Raw genomic sequence first — 19,299 nt, 5'->3', positions numbered from 1 at the left:
AAAATGTTCAACATCATGCAAGTTATCTTCCTACCAAATATGAAATGCATCTGTCATCAAATTAAGGCTGTATGTGCAAAAGTGTAAAAATCTATTTTGAGCACTGGTGACCTTGACCAAACTGACCCCTAACTCTATCCAAACGAAGAATACCATGTAAGTTATCTTCCTACCAAATATGAAATACATCTGTCAATAAATAAAGGCTGTATGGGCAAAAGTGTAAAAATCTATTTTTAGCACTGGTGACCTTGACTCAACTGACCCCTTACTCCATCCAAAGAAAGAATACTGTGCAAGTTATCTTCCTGCCAAATATGAAATACATCTGTCAATAAATAAAAGCTGTATGGGCAAAAGTGTAAAAATCTATTTTTAGCACAAGTGACCTTGACCCACCGATCCCTACCCCAATCAAAAGGATGTATCCATGTAAGTTATCCTCCTACCAAATATAAAATATACCTGTCACTTAATTAAGGCTGTATGAGCAAATGTGTAAAAATCTATTTTAAGCACTGGTGACCTTGACCCAACTGACCACTAACTCCATCAAAGTTTATGTTTCTATCAATTATAATTAACATTTGTCTATAGAATTAGGTCAATACACCTGTAAAAATGTAAAAATCTATCTAACATTGGTGACCTTGACATTGGTAACATTGACCTTGACCCAAATGACCCCTCACTACACCCAAAGAAGGAGGACCTCCCTTGGCATGTTTGTATTAAACTAAGACATCAACTAAAAAATAAAGGCTGTATGAACAAAAATGTTTATATTTATTTTTTAAACCAGTGACCTTGACCTTAAACCTAGAGCCCGCTTACTCCACAAAAAATTAGAGGACCATCAAAGGTATCCACCTTCTAAATATGAAAGATATCATTAAAGAAATAAAGCAATTGGGAGAAATTTAAGATAAACCCAACTTGCCGAAATAGGTTAACCAGACAAGGCCCTATTTTCAAAGTGAAAAAAGGGAAATAACTGGGAAATATGGATGACACAGTTATATAACTTGGCAATATCATGAACTTTGTATTGATAAGTAAGTGTGGAAATAATAAAGCCATTAGTATAGATAGAACTTAAGATATTTCCAACTTGCCGTTTTAGGTTAACCATTATTCATTTTCTAAGTGCTGAAAAGCGCAATAACTTGGTAAATATGAAAGCCAGAGTTATGTAACTTGCCCAGATCAAGTACTTTGTACTGATTAGTAAGTGTGTAAACTTAGAAGCCATTGGTACAGGTAGAACTTAAGAAAAATACAACTTGCCGTTCTAGGTTAACCTCGTACGGACAGACGGACGGTTCAATTACTATATGCCCGGGGGCATAAAAATAATGGGGCGGATATGAAATGTACACTTTTAACACTTGACACTTAATTGTGACCTTGACCTTGCTGATAGCAACCCAATTATTATGCTCTGCACATCGCCTTATAATGGGGATCACTTGTGCTAAGTTATTTCAAAACAAATTTCAGTGGTTTAAAAAAGATGAAGCAGACATGAAATGAAGACTTTTTAATACTTGACCTTATAGTGTGACATTGACCTTGGCGATAGCAACCCAATTATTATGCTATGCACATCGTCTCATGATGGAAATCACTTGTGCCAAGAATTTTTTTTAAAAAATCAGCGGTTTAAAAGTTATAGAGAGGACATGAATTCTGCTATGCAGGAGGGGATTAAAATGCATTTTTAAATTGAAACTGGAGTTAATTTCTATATTCAAGCTTACATTATTGTATTGACCTTTTCTTCAATTACAATTAGTTTTGGACAAAAACAAATATAAATTACACTAGAAATGTGTCATCATGCCACGGATGCCCCCGCATGCAGCCAAAATTTCAAATGTTATAATATTTAGTTCCAAATTTGTTTGCACAAATTATTTTTTTCATTCTAAGTTCAAAGCCCTTAAAACTTTTCAATGTTAACACAAACCATTTTTATAAAATGTTCAAGGCACTGAAATTATTCAGTCTTAACCATTTTTATACAATGTTCAAGGCACTGAAATTATTCAGTCTTAACCTTTTAAAAACAGCATATTGCATATTTGTAGCCAACATAATGGCTATATACATTTCCACAAAAGTATGAGTGCTGAAACTGAAAGTTCAAAATTTTTCCAACATTCAGGAAAGATAAGTTTGTCTAAAATCATTGAACCACGACCAAATTCAAACTTAAACTGCTTATTCCTAAGATGTATCTATATTATTTTCAAGGTGAAAGGGACATAACTCTGCCAAAAAATCATCGAACCATGACCAAATTCCAACTTGACCTGCGCATTCCTTTAACATATCCATATGTCAATTTTTAGTTGAATATGTAACACTGTTGGGTTGATTATGAACAGAAACTGTAAATTTCATATCATTTTCAAAGTGAAAGGGGCATTACTCTGCCAAAAATCATTGAACCATGATCAGATTCGAACTTGGTTTGCGCATTCCAAAAACATATCCATATGTCAAATTTGAGTTGAAAGTGTAATATTGTTGGGGAGATAATAAACGGAAACTGAAAATTTCATATTATTTTTAAAGTGAAAGGGGCATAACTCTGCCAAAAATCATCGAACCATGACCAAATTTGAAATTGACCTGCGCATTCCTTTGACGTATCAATATGTCAAATTTGAGTTGAATGTTTAATACTGTTGGGGAGATAATAAACAGAAACTGAAAATTTCATATTATTTTCAAAGTAAAAGGGGCATAACTCTGCCAAAAATCATCGAACCATGACCAAATTTGAACTTGACCTGCGCATTCCTTTGACATATCGATATGTCAAGTTTGAGCTAAATGTGTTGTACGATTGGGGAGATAATAAACTGAAACTGAAAATTTCATTATTTTCAAAGTGAAAGGGGCATAACTCTGCCAAAAATCATTGAACCATTACCAAATTTGTACTTGACCTGTGCATTCCTTTGACGTATCCATATGTCAAGTTTGAGTTGAATGTGTTGTACCATTGGGGAGTTAATGAATGGAAACTGAAAATTTCATATTATTTTCAAAGTAAAAGGGGCATAACTCTGCCAAAAATCATCGAACCATGACCAAATTTGAACTTGGCCTGTATTTTCTCATGACATATCAATATGTCAAGTTTGAGTTGAATGTGTTGTACCGTTAGGGAGATAATGAACGGAAACTGAAAATTTCATATTATTTTCAAAGTAAAAGGGGCATAACTCTGCCAAAAATCATCGAACCATGACCAATTTCAAACTTGACCTGTATTTTCTCATGACATATCCATATGTCAATTTTGAATTGAATGTTTTGAACCGTTTGGGAGATAATGAATGGAAACTGAAAATTTCATATTATTTTCAATGTAAAAGGGGCATAACTCTGCCAAAAATCATCGAACCATGACCAATTTCGAACTTGACCTGTATTTCCTAATGACATATCCATATGTCAAATTTGAGTTCAATATGTGCAAGGGTTATTAAGATAATGAACGGAAACTGATGATGACGGAAGGACGGAAGGACGGAATGACGGAATGACGGAACAGGGTAACACTATATGCCCCTGCCATTATATGGCGGGGGCATAATAAACTGTTAATGTCTTAGTTGTATGGAGTTGGGTTTTTTTCTGGAAATACACATAAATTTCGATGACTCTCCATTAAGATATGTCTTCTGCCTCTTAATCGATCACCCGATGATGTATGATAGCGAGGCCTTAAAGGGTTCTCTAGATATTGATGTTTTTTGACATTCATAGATTTTGTAAAAAGCTTGGCTTAAAAAACAATTTGTGATGAAATTGTAGTTTAACGATTAAGGTCACATTATGACTTTTAATGTTTATTGTTTCAATAATTTAGTACATCGATGGTTATATCCATTCCTGAATTCTGTCATACATAAATGGTTTTTGAAATAACTTCTGTGGCAAAACTTGTCACAAGCAAAGACCAGATGAACAGGGTAAAAAGGTGAATGTTATGCTGTCAAAATCGTACATTAATAGTTGTCTTTCATTTATGAATTTTTTTATTATTATTATTTGGCGCATATTATGAGAAACTATTTGTTTATGTTTCTATATTCTTGTACACCGTACATTCTTTTCATTGTCATTTAATGAATGCTTAAAATCAGGGTTCCTATGCTTGACCTTGTTTATGTATTGTAATTTTAAAAGTTCTTTTTGTTGGAACATCATTTTAATATTTGCAATAATATAAGCTGTCCCACTACAGATAAAGTTTATTTATCATTCTATCCAGATAGTTTCGTTAATTATGTAACTTTGTAGTATCTATTGTTGTCTTGTCTGCGTGATGTGTGTAAAAACAAAAATTCAAATAAAATGATCATCTTGATAAAGGAGAAGACCCCTTTACGGGTTCGCCAATGCATGAAAATTACGTAATGCACTGTCATAACATGATTTTTGTCATTGAAGTATGAAATAGACATGCTGAGCTTACATATTTGTGCATGATTATTTCAAAGTTCATCCATGAATGACAAAGCTTAGTATGTACAAAAGAAAATCTATTCACAATTATCAAGTTTGACATACATGTGTGACCTTGACCTTGGACCTGAAGACCTATGTGACCCTTATGTCCGACACAATATCATTATGTCTTACAAACATCTTCCCATCCAGGAATGACAGAATTATTGAACCGACACGAACATCATTGCATTTGATATTTCATATCATGACTTTAAATCTAAGAGTAACCTTGACCGTTGAGGTGATGATCATATTCATGCGCGCGACACATCGACATTATGTCAATTCAGGAATGACAGAATTGTTGGCCTGATATAAACATTAGTGCACTTTTATAACAATTCATTTCATGACTTGATCTACAAGAGTGACCTTGACCTTTGAGATGAGGACCCGATTTTTGCGCACGACACAATTGCTGTTTTGTTCAGCAGATATATACATAACAATTTTTTTAATCGATCTTTAAATGACAGAATTGTTGATCAGATACGAACATCAGTGTATTTTATCTTTGTGTCACAGGGTCAAGTATACATTGTCCGTATTGCCAAGTGCTGTATATTTTTGGTCTGTTCGTGACCATGCATGTTTCTGTATATTTATATGTTATTGTCCATGTCCCTTACTGTTTTCCGTAGTTATTTCTTTAATTCATATACCCATAGCTCATATCCAATAGCCGTTACCTATACATAATAGTACTTTATAACCTTTTCAATATCTTCGATTAACTTTTCTCGCTAATATTTCAATTACCCCGCTAATCTGCACAACGCATTTGCACTTGAATTGAGAAATTGTTGGCGCAGGCCACGGTTTTGTTAAAGTGAAGAATAAATATTTTGAGTAGCGCATACTTGTCTTTTTACGGACCCCTCTACCCCAGGTCCAGAACTCAGAGTCAACGAGCCCTTTGTTTCGTTTGAGCTGCGACATTTGTAGTCAGTGTATGACCTTGACCTTCAAACGTAGATATTGCACATAACACATTGTCTCACTATGCTTCACATTCATACAAAAATTTTAAAGCTATCTATAAATGACAAAGTTATAGAATGGAAATCATAAGGACAGACGAACAGTTCATAAGCTATATACCTTCTTACTTTGGGGGGGGTAAAAACTTATAATTCGTGGACTTAACACTTAACAGAATTCGCAATAGAAGTATAACAGTTATTTAACAATTAGGTGTTTAGTAAACAAAATTGTCCTCGGCGCGGATTCTTTTGTATTTCAGTTGCAAATCTTCTAAAAATAAAAGGTTTCCCATTCGCTCAGTAATAGATGGAGAAATTGACAAAACAAAAGTAAAAGCAGTTTAACTTTTGTTAATGTAAAATCATTAGCTGGCATGTCATTGCTATTTGAGAAAGTGGAAACTATTCAATTTACTAATAAAAGTTAAACAGATATATATAATTGCAAGACCCATACTCTTTAAGCAACGACACCAACGATTTGGGTTGACAATAGACCCACTGTTCTGTTAGTAAAAAAGAAAGCTGAAAAAATAGTCATTAAGAAATTACTCGTTCCATTTTTCTTGCAGATGAAGTATATCGTGTAACTGCATTTCATATCAAGCCACTGAAAGTTGTTCAAGGCAGGAACTGCTGAGAAGCGGCTAGACCATTTATTAATACCAGCACAGTTTCCAAGCCAATAACTAAATACACCAAACCGAATTGAATCTGGGAGCCAGTTTGTATACCTAGAATATACATCATATATTTAAATCAAAGTAATGTTTATATCTATATATACTCCTATCATATAAATGAAGGCATAGCAGTGAAATTGTACCTAAATTATTCCAGCAAGAGAAAAACATTTCATCCAAAACAATACGGATATGTTAGTCAGACATCCAATTGATATAACTACGATATTTCAGCTTAAAGTATGATCATCCAGTCTAAATGAAAATAAAACTTTCACTGACGGCAATTTATACCCGAATTCCAGAAATTGAAATAGTTTTCATTGCAAAACAAAATAAAGCATGTTTAAAAAAATGTCTACAAGGCTTGTATAAAAAAAGTCAGCACTGAACAAACGAAAGTTGCTTTAGGTGATCCTGTACTTTTTCCTTAAAATTCAATTAATCATTAGGTTTACTGGTATTTAACCTTTTTTCAAGGTTCAAGTAAAAACCACTTTTGAATTTAAAAATATACAAATAAATTCACATTTCTTACAAAAGCCATTGCAAGACGGGAGGGACTTTTGGCTTCTGTCAAATAATAAACTGAATACAAAAAAAACGAAAATATTCAATAAAATTCAAACTTTAATAATTTGACCTTAATGGTAAAAGTCATACTTGAATCTTCCAACATGTTGGTTGTTTTGACCAAGAATGAATCACATCTATACCTAATAACAAAGATATGACAATTCATTTTTTGCCAAGTTCAATAATTTGATCTTAGCAAAATAGCCTTTACACTCAAGGTCAGCTCAACTTTCTGCAAAGTTTTGAGCAAAAAGTATTGAAGTCCAAATATAAAAATATTTCATATAACCAATAACAAAGTAACAGCAGACAACAGGAACAAGGTTGTATTTGTGAAATAAAATGCTATGCAACCGAATTAATACAAAAGAAGTAGATTTTATTTTCGTTGCCATACAATTGAAATTTGCCAGAAAGCAGTACTAGTGTCCAGTGAATTTTGGGGGTCAAGTTCATTATTCAGCATGTCAAATGAATGACAATATGCAGATGTGTCTTATTTTAACATACGAAGGCCATAGTGCAATGAATTATTTAGAAATAAAACAATTGTAATTGACAAAACTAGAAATGTGCCATCATGCCACGGATGCCCCCGCATGCAGCCAAAATTTAAGATGGTGCATTAATTTTTTTTTCATTTTAAGTACAAAGCCCTTAAAACTTTTCAATGGTAACACAAACCATTTTCATACACTGTTCAAGGCACTGAAATTATTCAGTCTTAACCTTTTAAAAATAGCATATTGCATATTTGTAGCCAAAATAATGGCTAAAAGTATGAGTGCTGAAACTGAAAGTTCTAAATTTTTCCAACGTTCAGGAAAGATAAGTTTGTCTAAAATCATTGAACCACAACCAAATTAAAACTTAAACTGTTTATTCCTAAGATGTCTCTATATTATTTTCAAAGTGAAAGGGACATAACTCTGCCAAAAAATCATCAAACCATGACCAAATTTCAACTTGACCTGCCCATTCCTTTGACATATCTATATGTCAAATTTAAGTTGAATATGTAACACTGTTGATTAGATAATGAACAGAAACTGTAAATTTCATATTATTTTCAAAGTGAAAGGGGCATTAGTCTGCCAAAAATCATTGAACCATGACCAAATTCGAACTTGGCCTGGGCATTCCAAAAACATATCCATATGTCAAATTTGAGTTGAATGTGTTGTACCATTGAGGAGATAAAAATATTAAACGGAAACTGAAAATTTCATATTACTTTCAAAGTGAAAGGGGCATAACTCTGCCAAAAATCATTGAACCATGACCAAATTTGAACTTGACCTGAGCATTTCTTTGACGCATCCGTATGTCAAGTTTGAATTGAATGTGTTGTACTATTGGGGAGATAATGAACGGAAACTGAAAATTTCATATTATTTTCAAAGTAAAAGGGGCATAACTCTGCCAAAAATCATTAAACCATGACCAAATTCGAACTTGACCTCTATTTTCTCATGACATATCCATATGTCAAGTTTGAGTTGAATGTGTTGTACCGTTGGGGAGCTAATGAACGGAAACTGGTATTTCATTTTATTTTCAAAGTAAAAGGGGCATAACTCTGCCAAAAATCATCGAACCATGACCAAATTCGAACTTGACCTGTATTTTCTCAGGATATATCCATATGTCAAATTTGAGTTGAATGTGTGCAACCGTTCTTAAGATAATGAACGGAAACTGATGATGACGGAATGACAGAATGACTGAAGGACGGAAGGATGGAAGGACAGAAGGACGTAATGACGGAGCAGGGTAACACTATATGCCCCGGCCATTACATGGCGGGGGCATAAAAATAGGTATGTACTGCATTCCATAGCTGTATTAAACTAGAAATACAGGTACAATTACTTTTTTCTTCAGATTTCTAAAAACTTTAAAAAAAACATTACCAAATTTAAAAATGGTGTGAATCATAATTTCCTTATAATGTGCTCCCTGCAAATCTCGCATTTCTCTTGATAGTGGCCATATATGACCTCTAGTTTGTTTGTTTGTTTGTTTGTTTGGGTTTAACGTCACACTGACACATTATAGGTCATATGGTGACGTTCCAGCTTTACTGGTGGAGGAAGACCTCAGGTGCCCTTCCATGCATTATTTCAGGCACAAACGGGCACCTGAGTAGAACCACCGATGACCTCTAGTAATTTCATTTCAGAAATATCTCTGAAAAGCTGCTAAAGGTCATAACCTTTATACTAACTCCGAGTTATTGGACCTATTTATAGAAAAAAATGCATAACATGTATTAAAAACACTCTTATATCAGTTGTTTCCCTTTAGACAATTTTATTAAAGTTTTCACTACATGTACATAATGAATATCAATGACCCTCGAGGCGGGGCCAATTTTGACCTAAGAGCTATTATTTTAACAATCTTGGTATAGTTTCATTACATAATGTTTCATACCAAATATCTAAATTTAACTTTTGTCAATTCGACGAAAAATATTTAAGTTTTTACTAAATACATATAAGGATAAGACCACGGGTGGCACCAATTTTGACACTTTTGGTACAGGACCTTTAGATGATATACCAAACATCAAAGCTCTTAGCCTTGAACCTTAAGACATATTAAAGATATGTCTTTAGATATTTGTATACTTTTAATATGTACATAATGGAAAACAATGACTACCGGGGCACAGTCAATTTTTACGTCAGTGCTTTTATTTGAATAATCTTGGTAGATAGACTATGCCTTATGCAAAATATCAAGCTCTAGGCCTTGTGGGTCTTAAGAAGAAGATACTTTTATTTTTTCTAATAATGACATGGCAACCAAATTGCTGCATGGAAACAGCTTTGGATTCCCTTTACCTCATTATATAATCTATAGAACACAAACGCACACGCGCATGCGCACACACGCACCCAAACGCAAACGCTCATGCATGCGCACGCACACACACACACACAGATGAATCGCTATATGCAACCACATCGCAGATGCTGCAGTAACATAAAAATAGCGAAAATTCAATTATCATACTTTCAAGTTCAATTTCAATTTAGAGTACAGGTCAAGGTTAGTTTAATTTTCATCAAGGTCTTTTCCTTAATGATGATTTGTTTAAATATGAAGTCATTAATAAAAGTTATATACAGTTACAGCGAAAAATCAACAACATTCAATAATTCAACCTTAAAGGTCAATTTCGTTAATGACTAATAATCAAAGTCAATGTTGTCAACTTGAAGGAACATTCAACATAATTAATGTATCAAAGTTTAAAGACCATTCTTTCATTAATAAGAAAGCTTAATTAAGCGATTGACTCTGATTCTTTTGATGTTGATGTTGATGTTTCTGATGACGACGACGATGGTGATGATGACGATGATGATGAAGATGATGACTTTTGGTAGATAAGGTTCACAGAAATGTGTTTGAATTCTTTTCTTAGATTGCTATTGCAGTAGATGAATCCTGTTGATTTTGGGGTCAAAAGGTCAAAGGTCAATGTCATATTGACCTTGTAGGAAAAAACAGATTTCGATCAATAACTTGACAACCCTAGGGTCCTTGGCCCTAAAACTGCATAAGTGTATTTGCCAGAACATGACCTCTTTTAATTTTTGGGTCAGGGGTCAAAGGTTATGGTCACATTGACCTTGTATGTCAAAACAGTTTCCTATCAATTACTCAACAACCAATGTTCCCTTGACCTCCAAACTTTATAAGTGCACTGCTTCCGGTCAGAAGATGACTTCAACAGATTTTTAAGTCAAGGGATCAGAGGTCACGATCACAATGACCTTATAAAAACGGTTTCTGATCAATATCTCAAAAACTCATGGACTCTTTACCGGTGCTAGTCTTGGTCAGTAAATAACCCCTTTTGATTTCAGGGATTTTTCCAGGATTTTGGGAACATGACCCATACCTATGGAATTGAGAATTTTAGTGATATTTTGTTAAAAATTGGGAAAAAATGCATGACTGAAATTTTGCAGTGATAAAATGAATGCAAAAATCACTGTATAGGATGGCATCTTCAAACATTTAAGCATATTAATGCAGAGGAGCCCTTATTTTCAAAGATTTTAGAATTTTTTATTCAATATTTTTATTTTGTAACATTCAATTGGGAATATGACCCATTAACGGCTATAAAATAAGCCAAAAAAATCTCTGGATTTAAGGGTCAAAAGACAAAGTCACATTGAACTTGTACGTAAAAACGTTTCCGACTATTAAGTCAACAACTCAAGCTAAAGGTTGTGTTACCGACTGCCAAGTGTTTGCCTGAAGGGTGTTTTACCGATTGCCAACCGTTTACCTAAAGGGTGTGTTACCGATTGCCTACTGTTACCTAAAGGGTGTGTCACTGATCGATTGCCAACCATTTACCTAAAGGGTGTGGTACCGATTGCCAACTGTTACCTAAAGGGTGTGTCAATGATCGATTGCCAACCGTTAACCTAAAGGTTGTGTTACCTATTGCCAAATGTTTACCTAAAGGTTGTGTTATTGATTGCCTACTGTTTACCTAAAGGGTGTGTTATCACTCCATTGCCAACTTCCATCTTGAATCTGTTTTGTCCCTCCTATCCAGAAGTCAACAGAATGAGTTGACAATAAAGCTGAAAAATAAGTTAACTTAATCTTTTTATATTAGCGTGTCATTAACAAATAAAATGTAGTCAGGTTTATCTACATTTACATGAAACACTTAATTGAAAGAGACAATTGTTCAATTTTATATAAAACAAGAATGTCGAACGACACATATACCCCCCTTTCTAGCCATTGACTCACATAATTGGTAATTTTATTACAGACACTTGCCAAAAATGGGTACATAGAAGTGTTCAATTATGGAAAAATCAACGGAAACCATTTTGACTTTTAAGGCCCATGTGACATTTACCTTTGACCTAATGACCCCTAAATCAATAGAGATCATCATCTTCTACTTATGACCAATAACTAGGTGAAATATGAAGACTTTGTGATGAATACTTTTCAAGATAATCAGCGGAAACCCTTTTGACATTTAAGGCCCCTGTGACCTTGACCTTTGACCTAGTGACCCCAAAATCAATGGAGGTCATCTATTAGTTATGACCAATTACTATGTGAAATATGAAGACTTTGTGATAAATACTTTTCAAGATAATTAGCGGAAACCATTTTGACATTCAAGGCCCCTGTAACCTTTACCTTTATCCTAGTGACCCCAAAATCAATAGGGGTCATTTACTAGTCATGACCAATCACTATGTGAAATATGAAGACTTTGCGATACATACTTTTCAAGATAATCAGCGGAAACCATTTTGACATTTAAGGCCCCTGTGACCTTGACCTTTGACCTAGTGACCCCAAAATCAACAGGGGCCATCTACTGGTGATGACCAATAACTTTGTGAAATATGAAGACTTTGTGATACATACTTTTCAAGATAATCAGCAGATACCATTTTGACATTCAAGGCCCCTGTGTCCTTGACCTTTGACCTTGTGACCCCAAAATCAATTGGGGTCATCTACTAGTGATGACCAATCACTGTGTGAAATATGAAGACTTTGTGACACATACTTTTTAAGATAATCAGCGGAAACCATTTTGACATTTAAGGCCCCTGTGACCTTGACCTTTGACATAGTGACCCCAAAATCAATAGGGGTCATCTACTAGTTATGACCAATCACTTTGTGAAATATGAAGACTTTGTGATACATACTTTTCAAGATAATCAGCGGAAACCATTTTGATATTTATGGTCCCTGTGACCTTGACCTTTGACCTAGTGACCCCAAAATCAATAGGGGTAATCTACTAGTTATGACCAATCACTATGTGAAATATGAAGACTTTGTGATAAATACTTTTTAAGATAATCAGCGGAAACCATGTGGTCTACCGACGGACAGACCGACAGACCGACGGACCGACAGACAGACCGAAAGACAGACCGACATTAGCAAAACAATATACCCCCTCTTCTTCGAAGGGGGACATAAAAAAGAATAACGCTGCTTACATGTAATAGTATGCTTTTATTTTGCTCATTAGACAATAACGTGTGTTGTAAACACAAATACCCCTGGGATTTTTATCAGTAAAAATATTAATTAAACATTAAGGTATTTGTTAAACACATAAGCCTCAGGCCAAAATACTTGTCAGTACTATTTTTCAAAAAAGGTTTACCCATTTACTTAATAATAGACAGAACAATTGCCAAAAAAAGTGAACACAGTTATATAACTTGAAGGAGTCATGATGTTTTGTAATTGTTAAATATATAAGTTGTCATGTCATTGCTTTCTGATGAAGTCAAAAAATATTCAAGTTACCAATAAAACTTCATCAAATGTATTAAATGCAGACCTTGACCTTGAATCCAGTGATCCTAAACTCCACCCAAACTTAAGGACAACCTGAGGCATGTTCCCCCTAATTAAGAGACATTGGTAAAATAATACAAAGGTTGTGTAAGACAAGAGTCGGTTGAAACTAGTGATGCTTCCCGAATAGGTTTTGGACACAGAAATGTAAATCCCCTTTGTATATAGTTTCAGAGTTATGTCCAAGACAGTTCAAAGTGCAATAATTCCAAAATTAGGCAAAGAGGAGTTACGAAACTGTTCTTTTACATTGCATATTTATACTCGCAATGAGATCTATCTACCTACGAAGTTTCATGCTTCATGTTGATACCCTTCGGGGTTTCAGAGTTTTGACCCGTACAAAGTTCAAAGTGAAAAAATAAACAAAGGGCAATAACTCCAAAAATAGGCAAGGCAAGGTTCAGGTTTTTTTGCACTGTACTTCTATTTAATGAGGTCTATCTACCTTTCATGTTTCATGTTAATATATCTTATAGTATTGAGTTATGACTCAGACTAGTTCAAAGTGGGTTTTTTTTGTTTGTTTGTTTGATTTGGGTTTTACGTCACACCGTCACAGTGTAGGTCATTTGGCGACGTTCCAGCTTTACTGGTGGAGGAAGACCTCAGGTGCCCCTCCGTGCATTTTTTCAGGCACGAACAGGCACCTGAGTAGAACCACCGACGTTCCGTAAGCTAGCTGGATAGCTTCCTCACATGAAAGAATCCAAAGTCTCTGTCGGGATTCGAACCCACAGCGGTGAGGGGCAAGTGGTTTGAAGTCAACGACCTTAACCACTCGGCCACGGACGCCCCAGTTCAAAGTGTCAATATGAACAAAGGGCAATAACTCCAAAATAAGGCAAGGCAGAGTTACTGTTCTTGTGCACTGCACATCTACCTAATGAGATCTTTATACCTACTAAGTGTTTCTTGTTGACACCTTTTATGGTTTCTGACTTATGTGCCACACAAAGTTCAAAAAGTAGTGTAACAATGAGGAAAGGGCAATCAAACCAATATTAGTGAGAGTTACGGTTCTTAAAGATTGTTCATCTACCCAATAAGATCTATCTTCTTACAAAGTTTCATGTTGATAACCCTTGATGTTTCAGAGTTATGTACCGTATCTCTCTACCAAATGCCAAAGACATATGTCCATGAATAAAGGCTGCCTGGGCGAAAGTAAACAAATAATTTTTAGCACTGCTAACCTTGACCCAACCGACCCCTAACAATTCGACAAATAATAATGATAAATCCCCGGGGTGGGGCAAATTTTATCTGTAGGTAGTCCAAACATGTGTTCTGCACACCATAACAATATAAGTAATATTTCTGCCAAAAAGTTTTAATTTCTTTCTATCTGTTCAAAAGATACAGTGCGGACAATTTGGATATTGAATCAAAATGACTAAGTGTGATCTTAACCTTGACCTGAGAAAAGTCAAACTTGCGCTGTGCAAATCGGCATTTGCTTAACATTTCTTTCAAGTTGTTTGAATTTTCTTCCACCTGTTGAAAAGAAACAGATCCGACACGAAAAGTCCCGTATTAGTCTTTATAAATCAATAAATCCCTGGGATGGGGCCAATTTTAATTGTAGGAAGTCCAAACTTATGTTCTGTACACCGTCTCAAACAGGTGCATAACAATATACTATACACCGAAATTCTTTTGGCGTATAATAAAGGCTGTAAAAGCAAAAATGTTCAAAAATTACTTTTAAGATCAGTGTGCAACATTGTAAACATTGGTGCCAAATTTCATCGGTATTGAAGCATTTTTCACAGTTTCATAGCAGTTTGAACTTGTAATTGGAGGCTTTTTATGGCAATTATTCACAATATGCTTATGACATGCATGGGGTAAAGGGTTAATTAAACAAATTAAAAATTCCACTAAAACAACAAATTTTCACCAAAATTAGATGAAAGGCCCCGTGTTAACATGGAAAAACTAGATTTTGGGTAATTCCAGGGGTTTTCATCAATTTTTGTTAATCAAAAAAAGAAAATACCACAAAACGACAATTTTTCACCAAAATCAGATAAGAGGCGATGTGTAACATGAAAAAACTAGATTTTGGGTAATTGCAAGGTTTTTCATCATTTTTGTTAATTAAAAAATAAAAAATACCACAAAACAACAATTTTTTCACCAAAATCAGGTGAAAGGCAACATGTTAACATGGAAAAACTAGATTTTGGGCAATTCCAAGGTTTTTCATCATTTTTTGTTAATTAAAAAAAATGCCACAAAACAACAATGTTTCACCAAAATCAGTTGAAAGGCCACATGTTAACATGGAAACACTATATTTTAGGTATTTCCAAGGTTTTTCATCATTTTTCGTTAATTAAAATTAGATAGATGTTTGTTTTAACCACCCTGATCCATATAGATGTACAAATTTTTATCTTTTGGTGGCATTTTATTTTTTTAAACAAATTATAATGTGTGATATAGCAGCTTTAAGTAAACAAGATTTAATTTCATAATTGACTTACATGCTATAAAATTCTGTTCATTTTCATCAGAGATAGAAGCCAGCTCACTACCAATCTGCCGACAGTATGCTGAAGCGTCTTGCCATGTTCTACCTTCCTCTATAACTTTGTAACAAAAATTACTGGTAGTGCCGGGTATCCAATCAACATCACATTGTGCTAAAATAAAAAAGGAACGATTCAAAATTCAATTTTGTTTTGTGGTTGCGGCTTTGTTTTAAGCGCATCGTCTACCGAAATTATGTAACGTAATTGCCAAGCTTTAAATAAAGAACAGTACTCAACCGTCTTAAAGTTTTCAATATGTAAACACACGAATATGGAGCTGCATGCAAACAGCATAAAGCCTATTCAGACAGATTTCTTCTTAACTGGTGGTTAAGGCTAATCACTTTCACGTTCCAGCAGATTATTTGTAATAAGTCACGTTCATGCTAGTCTTAAAGGTTTCTGTTCTATTTCTTTCTTTTTTTAATTATTTTTTTTTTCATCAAAAATTGTCTTGTACTTTTTAAATTTTAACCAGAACAAGAACAAGTCACAGACGGCCAAATTCAAAAGCGCGAATTCTCCCGCCAAAGAACTGAATAGATGTAAAAAGGACATAGTCTTTTGCACAACCTGACATTTCAATATACACTTAAGACCTTTGTAAATCCGAAGAGTACATAGTTGATACATGATGTTTCTCTTTTAAACATTTTCGCTTTGACATGAAAAATAATTGCAAATTGAGCAAAAAAAATAATAAATTTGTCTTCCTTGTAAATATCTATTTCCAATGATGTATTATCTCCAAAAAAAAACAAAGCTCTAAAGATAGCTGCAATCTGGCAAACAGTAGTCAACTATTACGTAATCATATTCACTAGGTGAAGTATAATATTTACTTGTTGGATAGGATTTTTCCAATCTAAAAATAGATTGAGACTCTTATGTATTGACTGTTTAATTACAGCTGCAGTTGTCATATATCATACAATTATTGACTAGTGTGCCATTGAATATGATGTGATATTCACCGGCAGATGACATATTGACCGAGGCGATAGCCGAGGTCAATATGACTTTCTGTCGGTGAATATCACATCATATTTAATGGCACACTAGTCAATAATTGTTTTATTATATGAATAGGAAAAGTCACAAAAAGTACAACCTGATACATGTACAATTTTTGTCTGTTTCGTTGAAGCGCAGGAAAAAAGACGCACGTGGAAGGCGTGCAACAACTACGCGAACGCTGCGCATACAAACGTAATTCAAGTTTATACTCATCATTGCGGTGTAACTTTTAACTATGATAATAAAGTAATGATATTTTAATCGAGAAATATACCATAAAGAACAAAACGCAACAATATTTTTTCAAAAATCATGCATAATTAACAGTCTACAATATATGGTCATTGGCAAACTCCTCGCAGCGGTTACTTCCCCTGATCTGTACAGTAACCACTGCCACCACAAGTAAATTCGGTCGAATATAGCCGGATATATTTTTTTCACTTTTAATTTTAGAATAGAATACTTCATATCATTTTAGTTTTCTTTCGTTAAATAGTTATGCTTAATGTACAAGAAAGTAAAAAATTATACGTATAAAAAAATTTTTGTAAACATAACGAAAGATATTTTCACTGTGACACCGTATGCATAGTAAACAATGGTGTAACGTTTTGGCATTTTTGTATAATAAGCTAGTTTTGAATAAAGATCATCGATTACTGTAATGATTTACTGTTACTTGACTATTATATTAATTGTTTATATTACGACAATGTATTTTAGTTTACGGTAGTTTTCAATATACGTTTGGTATACGTATTTTTAATAAACGTTTGGTATCATATAATATAATAATCGTCTCAGTGATCAAGATCATTCTTATCAGCCAATGAAAATAAAGTCATGCTTGAGCGATCATCTCAGCAGGTATAAATACGGCGATTAGATCAAAATTATTCAGTCTGCAGAGGAATTCACCGGGACCAGGTTACTTTATGTAATTGAAGCCTCGCTTCATACATAGAGGATAATTTCGTCTACCTATCTGAAGCCTAGCTTCATAGGTAGAAAAGAAGAATTGGCAAAACTAAATACCCTTGTTTATCCAATAGAAGCCTAGCTTCATGGATATAGTGTCGTTATAGTTTAGTTGTGAAATTGTATTTGACTCTGGGTACTTATAGACCACCACATTTCCTGAAAGCCTCGCTATCAGAAAATTGGTAACATATAGGTATTAAAAATCCAGAGGTAGATTTAAAACGAATAAGCTTTGTATAGTTGGAACTTTGTTATAAATCCCTACCAGCAGCTAATCTTTCTATCTAAATAGAAGCCTCGCTTCATAGATAGGGAGGTAGTTGCTGGACTATAGGAAATTATCGGGTTGCAGCGTGATATCTATAGTTTTCAATAATTTTATAGTGTTAATTTGTAAACATCATCTTTACTATATTGAGCCTTTTTGAGAATTTAATAGTGTATTTCGGAGTGTTAATTCAAGCTGATTGTTTATAATATTTGATCATTTAAGAATCATTTGTATCTAATCAAACGGCAGGTAGCCCAAAGAAAAATTTATTATATATTCGTTGTACATCCGCTCGGTACACGTTACAAAAATTGGTGGCAGCGGTGGGATTATATAGATAAGAACACCATTATCTAGACTCACAGGTTGAAATAAATTTTCGTTAAAAATGGCTGAGAGTAAAGATTTTAGTAATAGCAATGAGCTTATTTTGTTACACGAAAAACTCAGAGATTTGCAGCACCAAAATGAAGCTTTGAAATTGCAAAATGAAATATCAATACTTGAAAGACAGATTGACAGTATGCAGTTATCGTTTCAAAATCAATATGACTCAAACTATGAAGACAAACAAACGTCAACACCTAAAGTTTTGACACGAAAATATGCAACACCTTTTTCAGAAAGAAGGCGACGTTTATTACCACCGACTCCAGATAAAAAGCCCTTTAAAATAGAACGTGACCCTATAAATTCAAAAATAAAACAAAGTGTTATGATGAAGTCAGCTACGTATGATGGAACTAGCTCATGGATAGACTATAAAAAGCATTTTGAGGCATGTTCAGAAATTAATCAATGGACAAACAAAGAAAAAGGTCTTTATTTATCTGTTTTATTAAGAGGTCAAGCTCAGGGTGTATTTGGCAATCTGACAAGCAAATCACCGAATTATGATGAACTTGTATTAGCATTACAAGAAAGGTTTTCACCACCCAATCAAACTGAATTATATAGAGCTCAACTAAGAGAAAGAAGACAAAAAGCTACAGAATCTTTATCTGAGATGGGGCAGGACATAAGACGTTTGACTAATTTAGCATACCCTTCAGCACCATCAGATGTGAAAGAAACTTTAGCGAAAGAACAATTCATAGATTCTTTGGTTAACTCGGATATGAGGCTTAGAATTAAAGAAGCTCGTCCTACAAGCTTGAATGAAGCAGTAAGACACGCTGTTGAGCTTGAGGCTTTCAACAGAGCAGAACGAAAATCCCATGAAACTCGTGGTTATATGAGAAAACTAAATTCTGATCAGTATGAGTTTCTGAAAAGTGAAGACGACAAATTAGATAGCCTGATAAAAATAGTAGAGGAAATGAAGAATA

General features: G+C 34.2%; 1 protein-coding gene across 2 annotated transcripts in view; it reads right to left on the bottom strand.

Annotated features, from left to right (window-relative positions):
• The window catches only part of LOC132714036 (C-type lectin lectoxin-Lei1-like), a 51,788-nt gene that overhangs the window by 29,269 nt on the left and 3,220 nt on the right, over positions 1–19,299 (bottom strand). Inside the window, exons 2-4 of one of the 2 annotated variants that reach the window (XM_060696769.1) lie at positions 15,652–15,810; positions 11,295–11,388; positions 5,845–6,247 (exon numbers count right to left, since the gene is read on the bottom strand). In XM_060696769.1, the coding sequence (XP_060552752.1) occupies positions 5,974–6,247; positions 11,295–11,388; positions 15,652–15,810 (527 nt within the window). In that variant the 3' untranslated portion in view covers positions 5,845–5,973. Of the gene's footprint in view, positions 1–5,844; positions 6,248–11,294; positions 11,389–15,651; positions 15,811–19,299 lie in introns of those variants that run through there. The other variant, XM_060696767.1, reaches the window with a different exon arrangement.

This window comes from Ruditapes philippinarum, unplaced genomic scaffold (genome assembly GCF_026571515.1).
Source record: "Ruditapes philippinarum isolate M1 unplaced genomic scaffold, ASM2657151v2 ctg1941_1_1_1_1, whole genome shotgun sequence".
In the NCBI taxonomy this organism is placed as follows: Eukaryota; Metazoa; Mollusca; class Bivalvia; order Venerida; family Veneridae; genus Ruditapes; species Ruditapes philippinarum.
This window is presented reverse-complemented; position numbering and strand designations above follow the sequence as displayed.